Source organism: Onychomys torridus, chromosome 17, assembly GCF_903995425.1.
Source record: "Onychomys torridus chromosome 17, mOncTor1.1, whole genome shotgun sequence".
Classification (NCBI taxonomy): domain Eukaryota; kingdom Metazoa; phylum Chordata; class Mammalia; order Rodentia; family Cricetidae; genus Onychomys; species Onychomys torridus.
The window spans coordinates 7496230-7515979 of NC_050459.1; the positions used below are offsets into that span (position 1 = coordinate 7496230).

General features: G+C 44.6%; 1 protein-coding gene across 4 annotated transcripts in view; it reads left to right on the top strand.

Annotated features, from left to right (window-relative positions):
* Positions 1–19750, top strand: part of Myo16 (myosin XVI) — a 473339-nt gene that overhangs the window by 276878 nt on the left and 176711 nt on the right. For all 4 annotated transcript variants that reach the window (XM_036166675.1, XM_036166674.1, XM_036166671.1 and 1 more), the window contains 4 exons: positions 3195–3306; positions 5810–5927; positions 6642–6713; positions 8826–8967. In XM_036166675.1, the coding sequence (XP_036022568.1) occupies positions 3195–3306; positions 5810–5927; positions 6642–6713; positions 8826–8967 (444 nt within the window). The remainder of the gene's footprint in view (positions 1–3194; positions 3307–5809; positions 5928–6641; positions 6714–8825; positions 8968–19750) is intronic.

Sequence of the window (19750 nt, forward strand, 5' to 3'; positions counted from 1 at the left end):
ATGTCAGGATCCATGGCCCTACTGCAGCCAGGGTCTGTGTTGATGTCCTTGGCTCCTGTTACCAAAGAAGGCCATGTGGACCCCTGAGGTTTGGGCTGATGCTTATTATTTCTGTTTGAGGGAAAAGCTGAAACTGTGACAGAAAAAGGTATTCCATGTTGCTAGAGTTTCTCATAAAACTCCCTTACTGTAATTGGATCAGTTACTTACTTAATAAAGGGTGTTGTCAGTGGTGGGACATGCGGCTGATTTCCCACCTACCTAGGAAATCCTCACATGCCTTAAACTCTGAGTGTGGAAAGCACAGGAGCCCCCAGCCACTGTGAGGCAGAAATGGGAGCTTTCTGTTCGGTTTAGTCTCCTGTGAGCTCACTCCGTCATCTAGAGAGTAAAGCGGGGTTTAAATGTTCCTCAGAGTCAAGTCTCCTTGGAGATACTCGGTTTGGCTATTTCCCCAGACATACTTTTCAAGTATTCCTGTGCCTTGGTGTGTGGTCTCATAATGAGAGATGTCAAAGGGAAAATTACTACCCTTAATAAATAAAATGTAAACATGTAATTTTTTATCACCAACTCTCTCATGATGCGGCACAGGCTGCTGAGAATTATGAAATATGTTTCTGGTTTATCATTCTAGATATGACAGACAATGTGAAGGTCTTTCAAATTTGGATAGAAGCATTATATTCATTATAACATTATAAGGACCGTTATATTCATGTTCATTTGGCTGATTGTTTTCTTGAGACAGAATCTCATGTAGTCCAGGATGGCCTCTCATTCAGTAGTTACCCAAGGCTAGGCTCAAAGTCCTGATACTGCTGCCTCAGTTCCAAAGTACTGGGGTTCTAAGTGTGTGCTACCACACTCTGATATTTGTTTATTTGTTGTTTGTTTATCTGTCTTTCATTAAGTGAGTATTAAACCCACAACCTGTGTGCACAAGGTAAATGTGGCACCACTAAACTGCAGCCTTGGCTTTTTTCTTAATTTTTACTTTGAGGCAGAGTGTCATTAAGTTGCCAGATTCACTTTGTCCCTGCTCTGCTGCTATGAAGTGTGAAGTGGTCTTTGCCTCAAAATCCTCAGTCACTTTGTCCTAGTATCTTGGGACTCAGGCATGTAAGGATGCCATCATACCTAGATTATTTTCTGTCTATGTGTCTATCTATCATCTATGTTTGTAACATCTGTCATCTATCTATATTCTATCAGCTGTCATTTACCTATCATCTGTCATCTCTCTATAATCTATCTACTGCTCTTCTGTCTCTCATTCACCTATCTGCCTGTCATTTGTTTATCATGTATCTGTCCATCATCCATCTATCTTTCTGTTTATCTGTCTATCTATCTATCTATCTATCTATCTATCTATCTATCTACTTACCTCCTGTTAAATCTGCTTATCTGTCACCCATCTGTCTGTCTTTTTATATACCTACCTATCTCCATCCATCCATCCATCCATCCATCCATCTCTTTCCCATGACCCTTTCTGGCATCTTCAGGTTTGTGTAGAATGAACACTGAGCTTATTATTGTTATCCTCCTTCATGCCTTTATACTTTTCCCGAGTAATCTTCCTTCTGCTTTCAAAAATTACATGTTTTCTTCATGTGCAGAATCTATGGGGAGAAGATAGCCTCATTTGTTCAATGTCTCCTACTTTGTGAGTTTATCTTCTCAAGTGGTTTCAGAGTTCTGTACCGGGAAGGTTTTCATGTGTCTTTTCTTGCCATTTTTGAGTTCCAGATCATTAAAGCTGTTATTTCTCTGGCTGTGGCCTAAACCTTAACAGTTTAGTTTAAATTTGGTGTGACTGATCAAACATGAGGCCTTCTCACAAAAGATACCTCCCCCCTTGATAATGATACCTGGTGGATGGAATAGATTCACCATTCCAAGGACACTGACACCAGGACAAAACATCATAAATGCTTTTTTCTTCCTCTGCCCCAGCCCCTCCCCTGCCCAGTCCAGCCTACCCCCTCTGCCCCAGCCCCTCCCCTGCCTCAGCCTCCCCTGACTTCTGCCTGTACCTAGAGGCCCCCTGCCTTAGTCCCTTCATCTCTTTTCAGGGAGTTTTCCTCTGGAGGTCCAGGTCACTCCTGAACTCCTAACCTGACACCTCTCTTCTGTTTCTAGCCCCACAAGAGCTCTTGCTAAACATAACTAGAACTCTTTCGCCAGATGCTCAGAACCCTAGCTGTTCCTCCTTCCTTGGCAATCTTTGTTTTTCTCACCCTGGCTTCTCATTTTGTTGACCTGTGTTCCTTGTGCACATCATTCATGACTAATCTCGTGTCCCCTCATATGTGCCACTGCATGTTCTTGGGACGTGGGCATTGCTTGTGTCCTTCATATGTGCCACTGCATGTTCTCGGGACGTGGGCATTGCTTGTGTCCTTCATATGTGCCACTGCATGTTCTCGGGGACGTGGGCATTGCTTGTGTCCTTCATATGTGCCACTGCATGTTCTCGGGGACGTGGGCATTGCTTGTGTCCTTCATATGTGCCGCTGCATGTTCTCGGGACGTGGGCATTGCTTGCAAACTAGGCCCACGCTCACTTATGCTCTCCTCTGCAGCCTTTTCTCCAGGTGCCTGCCTGCTTCCCCCACATTTACAAGCATCTTACACCCAGGGCTCAGCTCTGCTGTGTTGTGGCTAGCTCTCCTCTCCTCTGCCCTGGGTACCTAATTTGTTCCTGCTGAGTTTCCTGGAAGAGACCTTTGTCTTTGTGTCTTCAGCTTTTTAGCATGCCTGCATTTGGTAATCGATGCCTCTGTGTTTGTCAAGTGAAGGGAATTAATCAGCAACCTTAAAATGAAATGCTCCTGGCAAGCAGGGATAATACATTAGTATACATTAAGCATCCTCCATGCAAATGTGACTTGCATTGCCTGTTCTGACTCCTGCCAACTTCCTATATGAAGTTCACAGCTGGTGACTGTCTCTCCTCACCAAGAAGGGTTCAGATAAGGTGAGCCCTGTGTCCACAGTGTGACTGTGTTCTGGGACAACAATCACTGTCTTTCCCGAAACATCACATGCTCCCGTGTAGTTTTGTAAACACCTGGGGACACAACGTCCAGGTGATTTCCATTATGACAGAGATCAGGTGTGGATGGGGTAACCTTTCACATTTGTGTCTGAGTGCAAGCCTTAATGCCACATGTTTATTTTAACAGGTATCTGAACCAAGGCATGCAGGAAGATGTGTCCACAGCAGAGCGTTCACTGAACAAGGAGAGACTTGTAGTTCTGAAACATGCCCTGAATGTCATTGGCTTCAGCAGCCTGGTGAGTCTTCTCATGGGGGTGTTACACAGAAAACCAGCCTCCACCAGTTTATAAAGACTCACTCATCCCAAACTGTGTCCTGAGCCTCAGTGTAGCCCATTGGTTGTTGCTGGCCTTGACAATGTTTCAGCAGAGAACGGGATTCTGTCTGGCCTCCGGGGCTTACTGTCCAGTAGGGATGGGGATAAACAAATAGGGGGTAGGTACCAGGAAGGCAGATACTGGAGAACACACAGTAAAAGGACATGAATGTTATTTCCTTTTTTCCTCTTTTTAAATTTAATTTTATGTGTATGGGTGTTTTGCTTGTATGCAGTGCCCATGGAGGACAGAAGGAGGCATGGGGTCTCCTAGAACAGGAGTTACATAAGTTATGGGTAACCTTGTAGGTGCTGGGATTCAAACTCAGGTCCTCTGCAAGAGCAGTCAGTTCTAACCACTGAGCCATCTCTCCAGCCCTGCCATTGTCAATAGAAATAGAAAAACCCTTTCACATATGTACCTCGAGCCAACCAAGGAACTGTGTTGATTGACTCATGCGGAACCTGGCCGGTCTAAAGAAACTGTGGACTGTTAAATGGTCACCCTGCAAACTAATGTAATCACTTTACTTAAGTACCTTCTCTAGGAAGCGAGAGGATGCACGCAAAGTTTTAGCCCACCTCTGTGCCACAGCCATTTCCAAGACAATGGAAAGGCCCTGTGGCCCTTGCCAAACTGCCTGGGACTGCTAGCCCTATCTGGTCACTTCACACATGGCTAATGAGACTGAGGAAGTTAAATTTTCATATCTTACAATATGAATTTAAATTTAAGTAACCATGTGGTTATAGGTCACTGCTCTGCACAGGGCTGGTCCTGAGAATTAGACATGAATGGTTGAGCCCCACGAGGATGCTCATTCTTGTTTTCTGGATGTGTCATCTCCACGCTCTCAATATGGAAGTATTTGGGGTTGTGCCAAGTCCTCAGGAACAATTAACAAGAGGTTACTGGGGGCCCTGGTATGCCCACAGTTCTTGCTCCTAAATATAGTCTGAAGTATGAGCGCCTTTGTTTTTTGGAAGGCTCTCTGTCACCCTTGCCCACAGTCTCTGCTAGCAGGGACAGGCGGGGCGGGCGGGGCGGGAGGAGCAGGCAGAAGCTTGCAAGAAAGTTGGCAAATGACTCACCCTCAGTGGGTTCACTGAGGCATTTTGCTTGGCAGGAACCCCCGCCTTTCAGAGCCTGGGGCTCTAGGAAGGAGAGGTAGTCTGGTGGTGTCTACATTTTGTTCTCTCCTGGCCCCGCCCACTTGCATGCTCTGTGTTTGAACAGGCTTCTGTGGTGTCTTTTTTCTTATTCCTCCTTCCTGACACAGAGTTTCTAGATCCCCTAGGGAACAGGAGCACAGACAGGGGCAGGAGACTTTTACCAAAATACCATTCGCTTGGAAACATAGCTTTGAAATTCCACACTTGATCCTCAAAGGCAGGGCAAGCAAAACACACCTGCTGACTGGTGTAGCTGACAGAAATGTATATGATTTTAGCAAAAAGCCCAATGTCCTTCCCTTTATCCTAAGCCTTTAAAGTAATGCGGGGAATAAAAGTTATTCCACTTTGGAGTGATGGCCTCTGGACAAAGAACAGTATTTCTGGGCAGGTGTGGCCTTTGGAGCAAAATCTGCAAGGGATGATGGTCCTTTGAGATTGATCCACCTCTGCATCCCATCCCTCACAACAGACAAGCTCACTAGGCCTCGAAGGGCATGACTGCCCACTGCAGACAGAGGTAGGATCCCAGAGCTCCAACTCCCATAGGGAGGTTTTCCTGATGCAAATCCACCACATTGTTTTGTGGGGTGTAGTGAATTTTCATAGCTCTGCCTCCCTCACTGAATCATGAAAGCCTTGAGAGCAGCCCAGATCCACCTTGCCTGTATGTCCAGACGTGCCCAGCTTGCAGAGCACTGAAGGAAGGTGTATGCATGTTACTAAAGAGGTGGACATGTGTTGTGCTGTAGAAATGCTGCTCTGTAACACAAGGGAGAGCTCAAGGGAAATGCTGCTGTCTGCTATAGTTGTGGAACGCCACACCTAGGCATTCCTTGAGATGGATGTCTCCAGGCTCTCGCTTTAAAGATGAGAAAATGACAGTTCCCAACTTCAGGTCTGACTCCTCCTTTGTACAGTTTCCAGGCTTCCAGACCCTCCTCCCCTGCTTTCTGCACCTTCTGTGCACAGAGAGCTTGGGACCGCAGGGGTGTTTCCTGTCAGAGCTTGGACTATAATCACTAATTTTTTTGGAACGATGATTACCCAGAACCCGCTGATTCGTATCAGAACAGCAGCACCGGTTTAAGGGCAATGCACATTGTGTGGAGATTTGATCTCTGAGCCCACATCGGCAGTTTCGTGGAGCGTGGTGGGTCTGAAGAGTGGAGAGCACACGGTGCTCATCTTCGGCTTCTAGAGAAGTCCCCTTCTCTAAGCAATTCTGTCTGTTCTCTGTCAACACCCAGGAGGTGGAGAACCTGTTTGTTATCCTAGCGGCCATATTGCACCTGGGAGACATCCAGTTCACGGCACTGACGGAAGCTGACTCTGCCTTTGTCTCTGACCTCCGGCTTCTGGAACAAGGTCAGTGGAGCACCACCTTGCCGGGGGACATCGCTGCTGTGCGATTTCACAGAGCTGCCGGTAGATGGAGACACAGTACAAAAAGCCAGCTGGAATAATCACTTCCCAGGGCTGAAGTCATGGGGGAGGGGAGAACCTCTTTCTTTCCTCTAAAGGGCTCAGGGGTAACTATAAATGCGCTTTCATGTTCTCATTCTGCAGACCACCCTGACAGCAGAGGGGTGTGAGTTCTTGTGAAATTACCTAAATAGTCTCTGCCCCCACCACTCTCCCAACAATATTTAGAGACCAGACCATTAGCTAAACATTATGCACACAATTACTTCCCTCTAAATGCCTGTTCAAGATCTCTCTCTTCTTTGACATTGCCTTTCTAGCCAGGCCTACTTTTTGAGAATACTCTTAAACTACAAGTTTTCAATCAACAGCCTATTTCACCTGTTTCAAAGTTATTTAATAAGAAATTTGGGGAAAAATTAATCCAGTACTATGAGAGTAATGAAGACAAAAAATGTGTCATGACTGAATCCAGAGAGACATGAGCTCCCTTTAATGTCTGGAGTACTAAAGAGTTCTCTAGATAAGTTTAACCTGGAAAGTAGAAGTTGATTTCCCCCTTTTGAATGTGTCTGCATGAAGCATGTCTATAAAGCACAGTGTTCCTGGTGTCAAAATGCACAGTGATTTCATATTTACAGCCTGTTTTGATTTCAGTGGCTGGCATGTTGCAAGTATCGACAGATGAGCTGGCATCCGCCTTAACAACTGATATTCAGTATTTAAAAGGTAAATCTTTGTGCAATCTGACTTTTACCTTTGTACAATTCCTGGGCTTCTTTCAAGTAGGGAAATTAAATAATCTATGCCTGTCTCCACATGGGGAAACTGTATGGATCAAGTGCCGCCAAAAGAGAGTGTAAGGAGCCTGTTTGGTCCCCCTTTACTGTACAGGAGCACTGCCATGCTCCTGGGAGATCATTCTGATTAACTAGCTCTCTTCCTAATCAACCTGTCAGTTCAGAAAAACAAAGCCATCAATCTAAGAGGATTTATTATCGTAAAACACGGACCTTTTGTGGGGATGGGGCAGGCTTCTCTCTGCCTTTTCTGCTCATAAGGGGAGCTGTCATTTATTGGGTGTTTATGAGTAGATGGCATAGTGCCAAGTATTCCGAATGTTGTCATTCTTGATCTCACAAATGGTCACGAGGTGGGCATAACTATTTCTCTCCTCAGATTAAAAGGGGTTAATGCCAAGCCAGCAGCAAGAGGCTGTCTCCCTTTACAGGTCGGCTTCAAAGCTTCTCTGTCCACGCACAGTCCCTGGTGTGGTGCATGGCCCTGCTCAGTGCACAAGCAGACTGGTTCTCCTAGGTGTGTTTCAGTTATCTACTGCAAACTCAGGATTGATGCCCTTCTTCAACCTTCCTCTTCATAGATGTGAGGGCTTGCCTCCCCCCTACGCTATTCTATACCGAACTCACCTGCTATGGGGGGGGTCTGTCTTGCTTGCTCCCCAGTCCCTGACTACACTGAACTCACCTGCTATGGTGGGGCTCACTTGCAGGCATTTTATCACTTGGCTATTGACCTCTTCCTCTTAGAATCCCCCTCCACACTACTCCGATCCACCCAGCTGCTCCCCAGGTAGCGCTGTCTCCGCTCACAGCTCTTCCTTCTCTACTGAGTAGATCAGATCCCCGTGACCCCATGAATAGCCCCCATTCTCACTGCCTTCTTGGTTTCTTGACCTGGATCATGATAGGAAACTCTGTTGATGTTTTCATCTGGACGTTGCTCATTTTCCCTCATTTTGTAGGAACGACAAAACGGAATGCAAGTGTGCTTTCACCTGTGGTCAACAGTCTTTGAAAGATACCCATTTCCTTAGCTCCTCCCTGGAGGCTGGACATCCAGGCCCCTGTTCATGGTCTCTCCTAGCCATGTCTCCATCCACACCTCTGCACCCAGCCACGTTAAGCACTGAGATGCTCTCCAGATGCAGGCCCCTGTATAGAGTGTCTCTGAAGACGTGTTAAACTCACTTGTCCCTTATCATGTGACCATCTGGTTTCCTCTGCTCACACCGCCCTCCCCCACCACGCTGGCCACTCTGCAGAACTCCTCAACCATGTTAGCCTGGGAAACATGGTGGCGACATCTCTTAAGCTGCCTTCGTGTGCTGTTCCTCAGCCATGGCCTTGACCTTGCTCTCTCAAGGTTGTGCAGTTCTATCTTGTCTCAGTGGCTGCTCCTCTCTCTTTCAGACTGGAGGGACTCTCCTGTCCCTGTCTTCTGCTCAGCCTGAGACTCAAGGATGCATTGTGTTGGCCAAGGCCCCAGATGAAAATTCTAACCCCCATTTCTCGCTGTCTGCAGCAGCTCTGCCTGTGCCGCAGGCCACCCTAACTCTCTTCCCTGGGTCCCTTCACTGGCCTTTTCATTCCGGAAATTCTCTCTCATGATTTCCATCTCTTCTTTGGAGAATGACAGATACTTCCTCCTGAAGGCCCGTCTTGTCCCCTAGCTCCACAAATACATTGTGATTGATTTTACCATTACTTTCCAGACAGGAAAGTGTTCAAATGTCCCAGGCTAGTTCAATGCCCAGCAGGGAGCTGTTATCAGAAAACTCACTCACAGGACCCCAAGTTAACTCTCAACCTGTGAGGAAATGTCTCAGCTGTGGAGAGGGGCAACAGCGTTGTCAGAAGTTATAGTAAGCCAAGGTACCTGAAGCTCATCGGATGTGATAACTGACAGGTGCTTTCAGGGTCGTTTTTAACATGGTCAGATGTGTGTGGATGCCACAGAGAATGAATGAGACATGCAGTTGTGTTGGCTGCTAATATGAGGGGACCGCTTGTCCTTATACCTCCTCGCCTTCTGCTATTCCAGGAGACATGATAATTCGTCGGCACACCACACAGATGGCTGCATTCTACCGTGATCTCTTGGCCAAGTCACTGTATGGTCGTTTGTTTGGCTTTCTGATAAACACCGTGAACTGCTGCCTCCAGAATCAAGATGAATATAGAAGGTAGGAGTTGTGGATGGTTGTGCCTATGTCACTGTGTCACAAAGTCAGGAGCTGTGGGCCCGCTGACCCGAGTGTGACCCAGTCAGTCACACACAATGCAGGGGCTGTGGATGTTGAGCCCTGGGCTATTCTGCCATACATAACTTAGGCCTTACCTCAGAGAGATGCTTCCTATTACAACACAGCCCAGGGGTAGGCTTCATTCAGACTTCATTTGAGCAAGCTAGTTTCACTGGAAGGGTATTAGTGATTATGCTTTAGAAATAAAAGCCCCCATCCCACCTCCCCACCCTCCAGCACTGATGGATGAATCAAACTGTCTCTCATGCATGGATATGCAAATGTGTTCTCTCTAGAATGAAGGTATAGATGTGGCCTTTTGTGCACTGAGAAGAATGGAAGTTTTATGAATCTAGGAACAAGATGTCTAAGAATATCTAAAGCTCAGGAGTTGGTTGAGAACCCACATGTGTCTCTTTCAGAAACACTATGATAATGTGTCTAAGTCTGCCTTGAGATTCCTTACTTACTCCATGGGTTATTGACAAAGGGTCTCTGTGGCAATCCTCTTGGTTCATACCCTTAATCATCTCTAGTAGAGATTTTCAGAGCTATTTGATCACCTAAAAATTATGGATTTCCACAGCATTTTGTCAATGAAAAACTCTGTTATTATTCTTGTCACTGGTGATGACCTTGAGCAGACATCTGAAAGTGAAATTGCACTCAGAAGTCTTCACAGGAAGGCTTGTCTTTGAATGAAACTCTCTGAGAAATATTTTCTCTTGTCTTAGAGTTCTTTACCAAATTCTGAATTAAGCCATTATTTTTGGAAAATATTAAAATTAACACCAATTAATGGGAAAGTTATGAGTATAGACATTTCAGGTTTTGAACTAAGGGATATTAGAGTCCCTCAAATGTTCCTGTGCAGAGTCTCCGTGCTCAGCACGCCATGTGTTCAAAGCTGCTATAAGAGCTTAGGGCAGCTCAAGTGTGTAGTTAGAGTTGATCTGTGGTCTTCTGCCTTGCTAGCCCTTCCCTCCCCATGATGCAATTCCTAAGAGAAAGCTTGAGAAAGGAAAGGTTTACTCTTGGTTTGGGTTTGGAAGAGATACACTCCAGCATGGAAGAGAAAGCTGGGGTGGGAGCAGCTTGGCCAAAGGTACCTTGCTCACCAGTCAGTGGGTCAGGAGGCAGAGAAAGGGGAAATTTGGGAGAGTTTCCTCAGTCTCACAGACATACATCCAAAGGTGTACCTTACTAATGTCCCCTGTGCGGTTCTTGATCAAGCTGACAGTAGAAATGAGATGTCACAACCCATAAATGTTATGATATTCACGGCTGGCACCCGTGTTCGAAGTTTACCAAATTAACCCTGTAGATAGATATTAGCATCCTTGCTCACGTGGATGGTGATCAATTAATGTTTAATTAATGCATAAACCTGGGGACACAGAAACTTCTAGAAAATTTCCACTTGACATTTGAATCCTGCAGAGTCTTAAATTTATATGATTGGAAACAGATACGTTAAAGAGAGGAGACATGGCCTCCTTTACCATGGATACTTTGGTGTGTTGGAATGGAAAGGGGGGATGGCAGCCTTAGCTTTTGCTGTTCTTTGTAAGCAACTACATGAAGAAAGGATTCGTGGAGAATGAGAAATGAAATTATAGTTACACACTCTGCCTCTAAGAGATGGTACCTCCTTGAAATCATTAACTTTTTTTTCCCAACAATCACCCAAGAGTTGGGTTTAAATCCTGAGCAAAACAAGGGAAAGTTTTATCTGCAGCAGTTCTAACTCTTAGGAATTCCCAGGCTCTTCGTATTCTAAAGATCTACTTTTTGAATGAGAAAGGTCAGATATGTTTGCATAAACTCACAACAGGTTTGTGGTATGTACCAGTCCCCATTTGTTTGAAAGTATTACAATTGTGTGGAAGATGAAGGATTTAAAACTCTTATATCCTGGTGGTTAAAGGTCACAAGCACGCCCAAATGCTGGGGTGGGAATATTTCACACTGCATTTTATTGTGAAAATTCCAGGGGAGTGGATGCTGGCCAGTGGATGCGTACAGCATCAACTTTAAGATACTGTGGGCGGAGCCAAGCAAAGTCAACACAAACCAATGCATTCTCTTGGAATGATCACCTCATTTCCTAAAGTAAAATGGGTATATTATTGTAGTTGGTCTTCTCTTTGGGTCACCAACCAGCTCCCAAATAAAGACATCTTTACATGATTAAACAAATGCAACACATCTTCCATAGTTAAACAAATACCCCACAACATATTATGAAGAAACAATTGTACTTTCTCTTTCTGAATTCCATGAAGACTTCTTCCTATGAGGAAACCTTGTGGTGTCAGGCAGGGGACATTTGGTGACTAGTTAATTGAGATGAACATACACTGTCTCTGTGTTTGCCTGGAAGATTAATGTGAGCTTTTCCTGGGCTCCTGTCTGCTGTGACCTTGACATCTGTATGGCTGTCTCTGGAAGCTTTAGACCACAGTAGAAGCAGGTCAGAATTGAAGCATACTGGGACCATTTATTAATTCTTAATTAATTCAAAGTGACCTGATGCAAAGAGGTAGAAAGAGCTAATAACAATAGCAACAAGAACACCAGAACCTCTGTAGCAACCATCCTTCTTATTTCTTTAAAATTTTATCATCCACAAAGTAGATGTAAACTAGAGCCCTTGGGGTAAAATCCTGTGTAATAGCTAAAAATTAAAACAGGCACATTTCATTGCTAAGGGATTGGTAAATGAGAAAGTGAAATGGGGGCCTCCCTCACAGTCCTTCCAAAGCCTTTCTCTCAGGAAAATAAGTTTGAACGCCACAGTTTTCTGACGTTAATCCTTTCTAGGGATGTTGCTCTTTCTCGGCTATGAGTGGAGTAGACAACAACATCACTATTAAAGACTGACGTAATCAGTCAGGGGCAGTGGCACACGCCTTTAATCCCAGCACTGGGGAGGCAGAGGCAGGCGCATCTCTGTGAGTTCGAGGCCAGCCTGGGCTACAGAGCGAATTCCAGTTCTCTACACAGAGAAACCCTGTCTTGAAGAACAAAAAACAAAGCAACTGTAGCAGAATGGGAAAATTAGAATAGTATAATATAATAAAAGTATGCTAATATGTTTTAGACCACGAACAGAACATACATCAGTGTAAGCATAGTCTGCCTCCCAGGCCGCCTCTTGCTCTCCCAGCCTGCTGAGAGTCAGAGCTTCGTTAGCCTCACCTCCAGCTGATGCAAATGACATAGGCCTGTAGCTCCTATTTAGAGGGATTTTTACTTTTATTTTTCTGTGTCAAAAGCATGGAGCCAAGCCTGGATGACCCAGCCCTCCACCCCACCCTGCTCCCTGGAGGTGTAGAAAAGACTCTTGCACTTCATTTGTGTCTTAGTTATGATTCTACTGCTGTGAAGAGACACTGTGACCAGGATAACATATAAAAGAAAGAGCTTATCCATCATGGTGGGCAGCAGGCAGGCAAGTATCGAGCCGTAGCTGAGAGCTCATATGTTGAGACATAGTTAGAGGCGGAGAGAGCTAACTGGGAAGGGTATGGGCATTTGAAGCCTCAAAGCCCACTCCCCCGACTCCCCCACCCCCATGATACTTCTGCCAACAAGGCCATACCTGTTGCTTGAATTGCTAAATCAGTCTTTTAATAAATTGGAGTTAATTGGAGTTAATGCTGAAAGATCAGAGAGACAAAGGAACAAGCCGCTGCCACATCTCATCTCACCAACTCCACAAATCCTCTGACTGAAAGCCTTCGAGTCCTCAGCCAAAAGCTCTTCAGCTGAAAAAGCCTTCAGTTCCTGTCTCCTCACTCTTATATACCTTTCTCCGCCCAGCCATTACTTCCTTCCCAGTGCTGGGATTAATGATGTGTGTGCTTCCCAAATACTGGGATTAAAAGGTGTGAGATCTCAAGTGCCAGGATTAAAGTTGTGTGCCACCACTGCCTGGCTCTGTTTCTCTCCTAGACTGAATCAATCTCACGTAGTCCAGGGTGGCTTTGAACTCACAGATATCTAGACAGATCTCTACCTCCCAAGTGCTAGGATTAAAGGTGTTGTACCACTACTGTCTGGCCTCTATGTTTAATATAGTGGCTTGTTCTGTTCTCTGATCTTCAAGCAAATTTTATTAGGGTACAAAATATATTACCACACACACCTCCTAATCCTTCCCCAATAGCTTGATCAACTGGACACCAACAACTGGAGGTGATGTAGTCAAACATATGAGACTATGGGCCTTCATATGATCTTACAAAAGAGGTTCCTCAATTGAGGGTCCCTCCTCTCAGGTGACTAGCTTGTGTCAAGATGATATAAAATTAGCCAAATTAGCCAGCACAGGACCTGAGCAGAGGAGATGGTAGATATCAGTGTATGGTCCACAGAAAGAAGAAGAGCACAGGAGCTCCCATGTCCCTGGGAATGCTGAGGAGTGGGGACAGAGAGGAAGGGCTCAACTTGCTATATTAACCACAAGGGCTTTCTCCAGGAGGCATGAGGTCACTGCCTCGCCTTATAATTTGTTCCATGTGCTGAGGCTGATAAGGCAACTAATAAGAGAAATCATGTAACTGCTTATAGATCCGGTGAGTCTGTGATCACCATGGTGAGGGAACATAATGGCATGCAAGCTTGGTTTTGGAGCAATAACTGAGAGTTCATATCAGATCCCCAAGTCAAAGGCAGAGAGAGAGGGAGAGAGAGAGAGGGAGAGAGAGAGAGAGAGAGAGAGAGAGAGAGAGAGAGAGAGACTGTGTCTAGCATGGGTTTTTGAAACCCTAAAACCTACCTCCAACACACCTCCTCTAACAAGGCCACACCTTCTCCAAGAAGGTCACAGGTCCTAATCCTTCCCAGACAGTTCCACTAACTGGGAACCGAGCATTCAAACATGGGCCTATGGGGCCATTGCCACTCAAGCTACCACACCATGTGGTGAGTGACAGTCACTTGCCTTCCTCCCCCACTCTCATTTGACCTGCATTTGACATTTTGTGATTGTTATGTCCCAGGAAAGGAAGCACTGTCTACCCTTATGTAAGAAATACAAAAATAGGAAACAGTGTGAAAGTTAGAGAGCAAGGTGTGTATAAAAACCTGACGGAAACGTTGCTTTCCATATGAACTCTGACTTTCCCCTTGCAATACTTTACTAAAATGACGGTGAAGATTTAAACTGTCAGAGTTGCAAGTTATAAAGTTAGCCCAGGAAAACAGAAGGCAGAGGGAAGACTGTAGGATGTACACAGTGAAAATCCAGAGATCAGCACATAATTAAGCACCGGGTTTTGAAAAAGACAAGTTTGTGCATTCTTTGTTAATCCTGTCGAAGGCACCTAATTCTCAATAAATGGATTCACGCTATTAATTTTTAAATGCCTCAAAAAATAATCAAATGCCCGCTGTGCATTTGTTAGAAAAATGAAGGTAATCTCACTCAGGATTTTTTTCCATTTAATGAGTAATATCCTTTGTTATCATATGTATTTTATTCTTTGTTAGAAAAGATTGAATAATCAAGATGAGTACAAAGTTCCATGGCAGGCAGCCGAGAGTTAGCATGAGTAACGCTTGATGGTCCATTTTTAATAGGACAGAAGGAACAGACACTTAGAGCTAAAAGCAGAGGTCCCTATTGTTTGCTAGTGTGGCCCTCGCTCAGCCCTTCCCAGGGTATTCCTTTGGCTCCTCAGCCATCTTCTTTTTCAGCTACATGAGAACAGGATGTGATCAGAAGCACAGGAGCCCAAGCCTGAGGTGTATTTTCTGTGCTCCATTTTTAAACTCCATGTTGGTTTTGAGATTTAACCACATCAACCCATCAGGAAAGAATTGCTTTTACTTGCTGAATTAATTCCTGTGGATGCAGACACTTCATCTGCAGATGGCTAAGTCACTTTCCACATTTTTCTCCATTGCCAGCAGGGCTGCATGCTTGTGCACAGCTTATGACACACACTCAGGATTCCCCTAGGCCGGGCCTTAGTGGCAGGATTACAGTCAGAGCATGAGTCTGCAGTTCTCTGACCGAGCAGCGACTCTTCCAGCAAGGCAGCCATGCAGCGTGGCCTGGCGATGTGTCGCAGGCGTATGGCATAGTTTAGTCTTACTTCAGGTCCTTTTCTTAGTCTTCTCTTATTGCAAAGCTATTTTACATTTTCTCCTTAAAAACTCTGAGATTTTCAACAAATCATAAATATTGCTTCACATATGAGGGATTGAAATGATTTCATAGTCGACCTGCTCTGTTAGCAGCCATGTTCAGTCCCCTCCTGGGTTTAATGTGATTGAAACTATATCAATAATATATGTAATGACCACATTCGTGTTAATAGATTCCAGTCTTCTCCCTGCTTTTGGTGATCTTTATTCTTGCCCATACGTTCTGTATTCACTCTGATTTTCATGAAGCAGTCTTTGAGGACATGGCCCAGAAACACATCCACAGGCGGCATGGGGCACTTGTCTGTCTTCGGCCACCGCTTCTGCCTTGTGGCATTTTTCTGGAGTTTGTTCACTCCATCAGCAGCACCTGCAGCTTTCCCGTTGGCCCAGAGTGTCCTTCCCTGCTTCTCTTTTCTGGATGTTTCACGGGGTGTTACTACCATGGACTCTGCGCTGTTGTTTCAGTTTATTGAAATACTGAATGGAGAGTTTCCCAGGTTTATCTTCTGTCTAGGGATCTTAAATTCTATGCAGACTTTCCTTATGATAACATTTCTGATGGAATGGCTTAGTGTTTTCTGAGAAATAATCAAGAGGGTGTTTCTTCCCTCTGTCCCCATTGTTTGTCTCACTGTTTTATGGCACTGACCGGCACTGCCAGACACAGCGGGGAATGTGTGATAGCGTATCTTGTCTTGTTTCCAAAATGATAACAATGGTGCCAAGATGTGCCCTTCGGCAGCATGTTTACTAAAATCCCGGAGGTCCGTCTTTTCTGAGGAGATGTCAAGTCTCTTCATCTAAACAGTCCACATTTTTAACATGGGTGATGACAGCCATCTCATTTCTTGCTTTGATATGTATGTATTTTAAATTAATTTTTAATGAGACATTATTTGTTTTATTGTTTATTTATTTTTCTTGTTTAAGATGGGGTCACAGAGCCCTAGCTGGCCTAGAACTGGCTTAATTGTATCAGACTGGCCTCAAACTCACAGAGATCTACCTGCCTCTGCCTCCAAGTGCTAGGATTAACGCATGTGCAACTACACCCAGCTATTTTTATTTGAGACTATCATATATGAGTTCTAAATTTGTCAATTTAACCTCTTCCCCGACAACTACCATTTAATTAATTAATTAATCTTTAATTACTATTGTTATACACACACACACACACACACACACACACACAGAGCCAGAGGCATGCACACACACATATAACTCACTAAGTCCATTTTTATTTTAAAAATATTTTGAGCTACTTAAAATTTTTTTGTTTTTTATTAAGTGTTTGCCTACATGTGTGGAAGTACCTTGTAGCCACAGAAGTCAGAGGAGCCATCAGATTCCCATGGAACTGTGGTTACAGATGGTTGTGAGCCCAGTTAGGTGCTGGGAACCAAAGCTTTTCCTTTACAAGAACAGCCATCGCCTGGAACCCTTGGGCTATCTCTTGAGCCCCCATTTTATTTTTACATTGACTCATTCACCCTGTAAGGTCGCCAGCTCTGTTTGGTTTAGTTTGTTTTTGTTTTCGTGATAGAGAGAAGGTTCTAGTTCTTTCCCCTCATAGAACCCTTGATTGTCAAATTCACGATAATGAATACAAGGGGCACTCTGTGTTCCTCTCTCTCTGCAATGTTCCTAATGGCATCCAACAGTCAGGGAGCATATCGACTGTGACCATGTAATTTTGTTTCTTTTTTGAGTCACACATGCTTCCTACAAAATCACCCACATTAAGGCCCCCCTGTCCATTGCAGGTGTGTTTTTATGGTCTTTCAGCTAATTTATAACTGTAGTGGTAATTTTTTGTGCCTCTTCTGGTTTGTGCACACCTTTGGTCTGGCTCAAAACCAGCCTGTAAGAACTGTTTCTAAAAGAACGTTTTTTGTGTGTTTGTCAAGTAAGTCTCACGCTATGTTGTTTTAACTATTTTGTGGTTTATTGTGTTCTTATTTCTACTCTTTGAGAACTGCTCTTTTGTTTTCTGAGCTTACAAGTTGAATGTTTGTTTGGTGTTTTTCAATTATTTTCTTTGCTTTGGGCCCATGAATGACCGTCTAAGGACCTCTGAGCTCAACCTGTGTGGTTTCTCCGTGTTTTAGTTCAGAGACGTCCTAGCAAGCAGTTCATCAGAGAAGGTAACCCAAAGCACCATGTTTCCCTTCATTCAAATTGAGAATTTTCTTTCCATTAAATAAAGAGATTTCTTTGATTTTTATGAATACAGTACAAGTGATTTCTATTTCTGGGTAGACTTGTTTAAATCATTCTGCTGATTACCATGACAACCCAAACTCAGTAATTTAGCAAATATCTGAGGCAAAACCTGCTCTCTAAACAAGAGTTCCACTACAACCCCCCCTACACACACACACACACACACACACACACACACACACACACACACACGCATGCACGCACATGCACATGATGGCACAGGATGCCAGCCGTCCTCCTCTGTATCTGCATCTTCTTTTCATGATCCCGTGTGCATTTCTGTTTCCAAATAGGAAGGTCTAGAAGAGCACGAAGGTTTTACTGTAGCTCCAGTATAGTCTGGCATCTAAACGAGATCTGAAGGACCACATGACAAGTTAGCGGTTAGAATGTGCCGTTCTTATTATGGAAGTTGCCAGACACCTTGGACAAAATCATGGTTGATTTTAAACATCAATCCTAACATTTGTGAATTGTTTTCAAGAACGGCACTGTGCTTGTATAATTAAAGAGGCCTGTCTGTTTCAGTCCTGACTATAGCACAAGCCAGATATGGGGTAAATGACAGAAGATCAGTAAAGGAGTCAGCCACTAGAGAGACTTCTTACCTCTATCAAATCCTCAGCCGGAAAGGGACCTCAGCTCCTGTCTCCTCCTGCCTTATATTCCTCTCTCTGCCCAGCCATATCACTTCCTGTCTCCATCTCCCTAATGCTGGGATTAAAGCGTGATCCTCCCAAGTGCTGGGATCAAAGATGTGTGCCACCACTGCCTGTCTCTGTTTCTCTTTTAGACTGGATCAATCTTGTGTAGCCCAGGGTGGCCTTGAACTCCTGATCTTCCTGCTTCCTCCTCCCAAGTGCTGGGATTAAAGGTGTGTGTCACCACTGCCTGGCCTCTGTGGCTAAGTAGTGGCTTAGCTCTGCACTCTGATCTTCAGGAAAGCTTTATTTATTAGATCACAAACAAATTTATCACCACACCTGACTCCATGTTCTCGGGAGAGTCAGCTGGCCTATAGAAATGTGATTGTTTTAGTATCAAATGTCAGAGATTTCTTCTCTTGATGACTCTTGCATTCTTTGAAAATAGTATCTGAAAGCCAAATGGTTTCCCTAAACTCTTTAAGTAATTGAATGATTTTAGGGCAGATAAGCTCTCAGCATCCTACTTCCTGACTCTTTTTGAGCCAGGAATATGGAAGCCAGCACATATCATTTTTATGCAAAGGACAGAACTCAGGGCAGCTCCTGCTGTCTTTGCTCACCGTCCTCTGAGCACCTGTGACCCGCCCTGCTCAGTTAATGGAATCAGTTCCCTAACTCCCTATGCCTGTCAATGGGGAATATTAGAAGTTATGTCAGAATAAGCAATACCCCAGAGGGAAAAGAATGGGGAACAGAAAGTCTTTATCCTGGCTCTTGGAGATCCTGGCTCTGAACTAAAAGCCACTTATGGTGGCACATACCAACCATAGGGAAGTGGAGGCAGGATTGTGAGTTTGTACACATGCTATACCTCAGTTTCAGAAAGTCCATGCAGGCTACGTCAATAACCATAGTTAAACACCATTGCTTTGTAAATGTCTCCTGACTGAGAGGGCTGCATGCAGTAAGCAAAGCCTGCTGGAGTTGGTCTGTTTTCTCTCTGCACAGACTACCTCCTTGCAGACACATCCATCCAAGCTGGCTTCTTCAGGTGTGCAGCTGGGATTCATGGGGAAGGCACATTGACTGTGATTATCATATACTGAACATGCTGCATATAAGTTAGGCACCGAGGACTGCCATTCTGTATACTGACACAGAGCATTGGATTGGCATTTTTCTGTTTTACATAAAGAAACTCAGAGAGTTTATGAAAATGGTGGGATTTCACAGCAACAAAGGCAAAGGTTTGGGGTGGGACCCCTGACAGGCCTTGTTGTAAACCCTGCACTTTTCTAATATGCTTCCTCGAAGGAGTAGGGGAATTGAAGAGAGGACTCAGACTCGTGAGCACTGGCTGCTCTTCCACAAGATTCAGGATCGATTCCTGTCACCTATGCGGTGGCTCACAACTGTCTGGAACTCCAGTTCTAGGGAATCCAACCCCCTCTTCTGGCCCCTGTTGGCACAGGGTGCACATGTAGAGCACGTATGCACATGCACAAAAGACAGTTTTTAAAATAGAGTAACGGGGCTTGGGGAATGAGGGTTTTGTTTTACAGCTAGGGGGTTTGAGTCAGTTCTTTTCATGTAAGTTATTCCCTCACTGTCCGTGAAGTCAGGATTACAGTAAAGCGTTTCCAAATATGAGCCATGCCCAAGGGCAAGGCTGTCCTCCGATTCTCCGCATC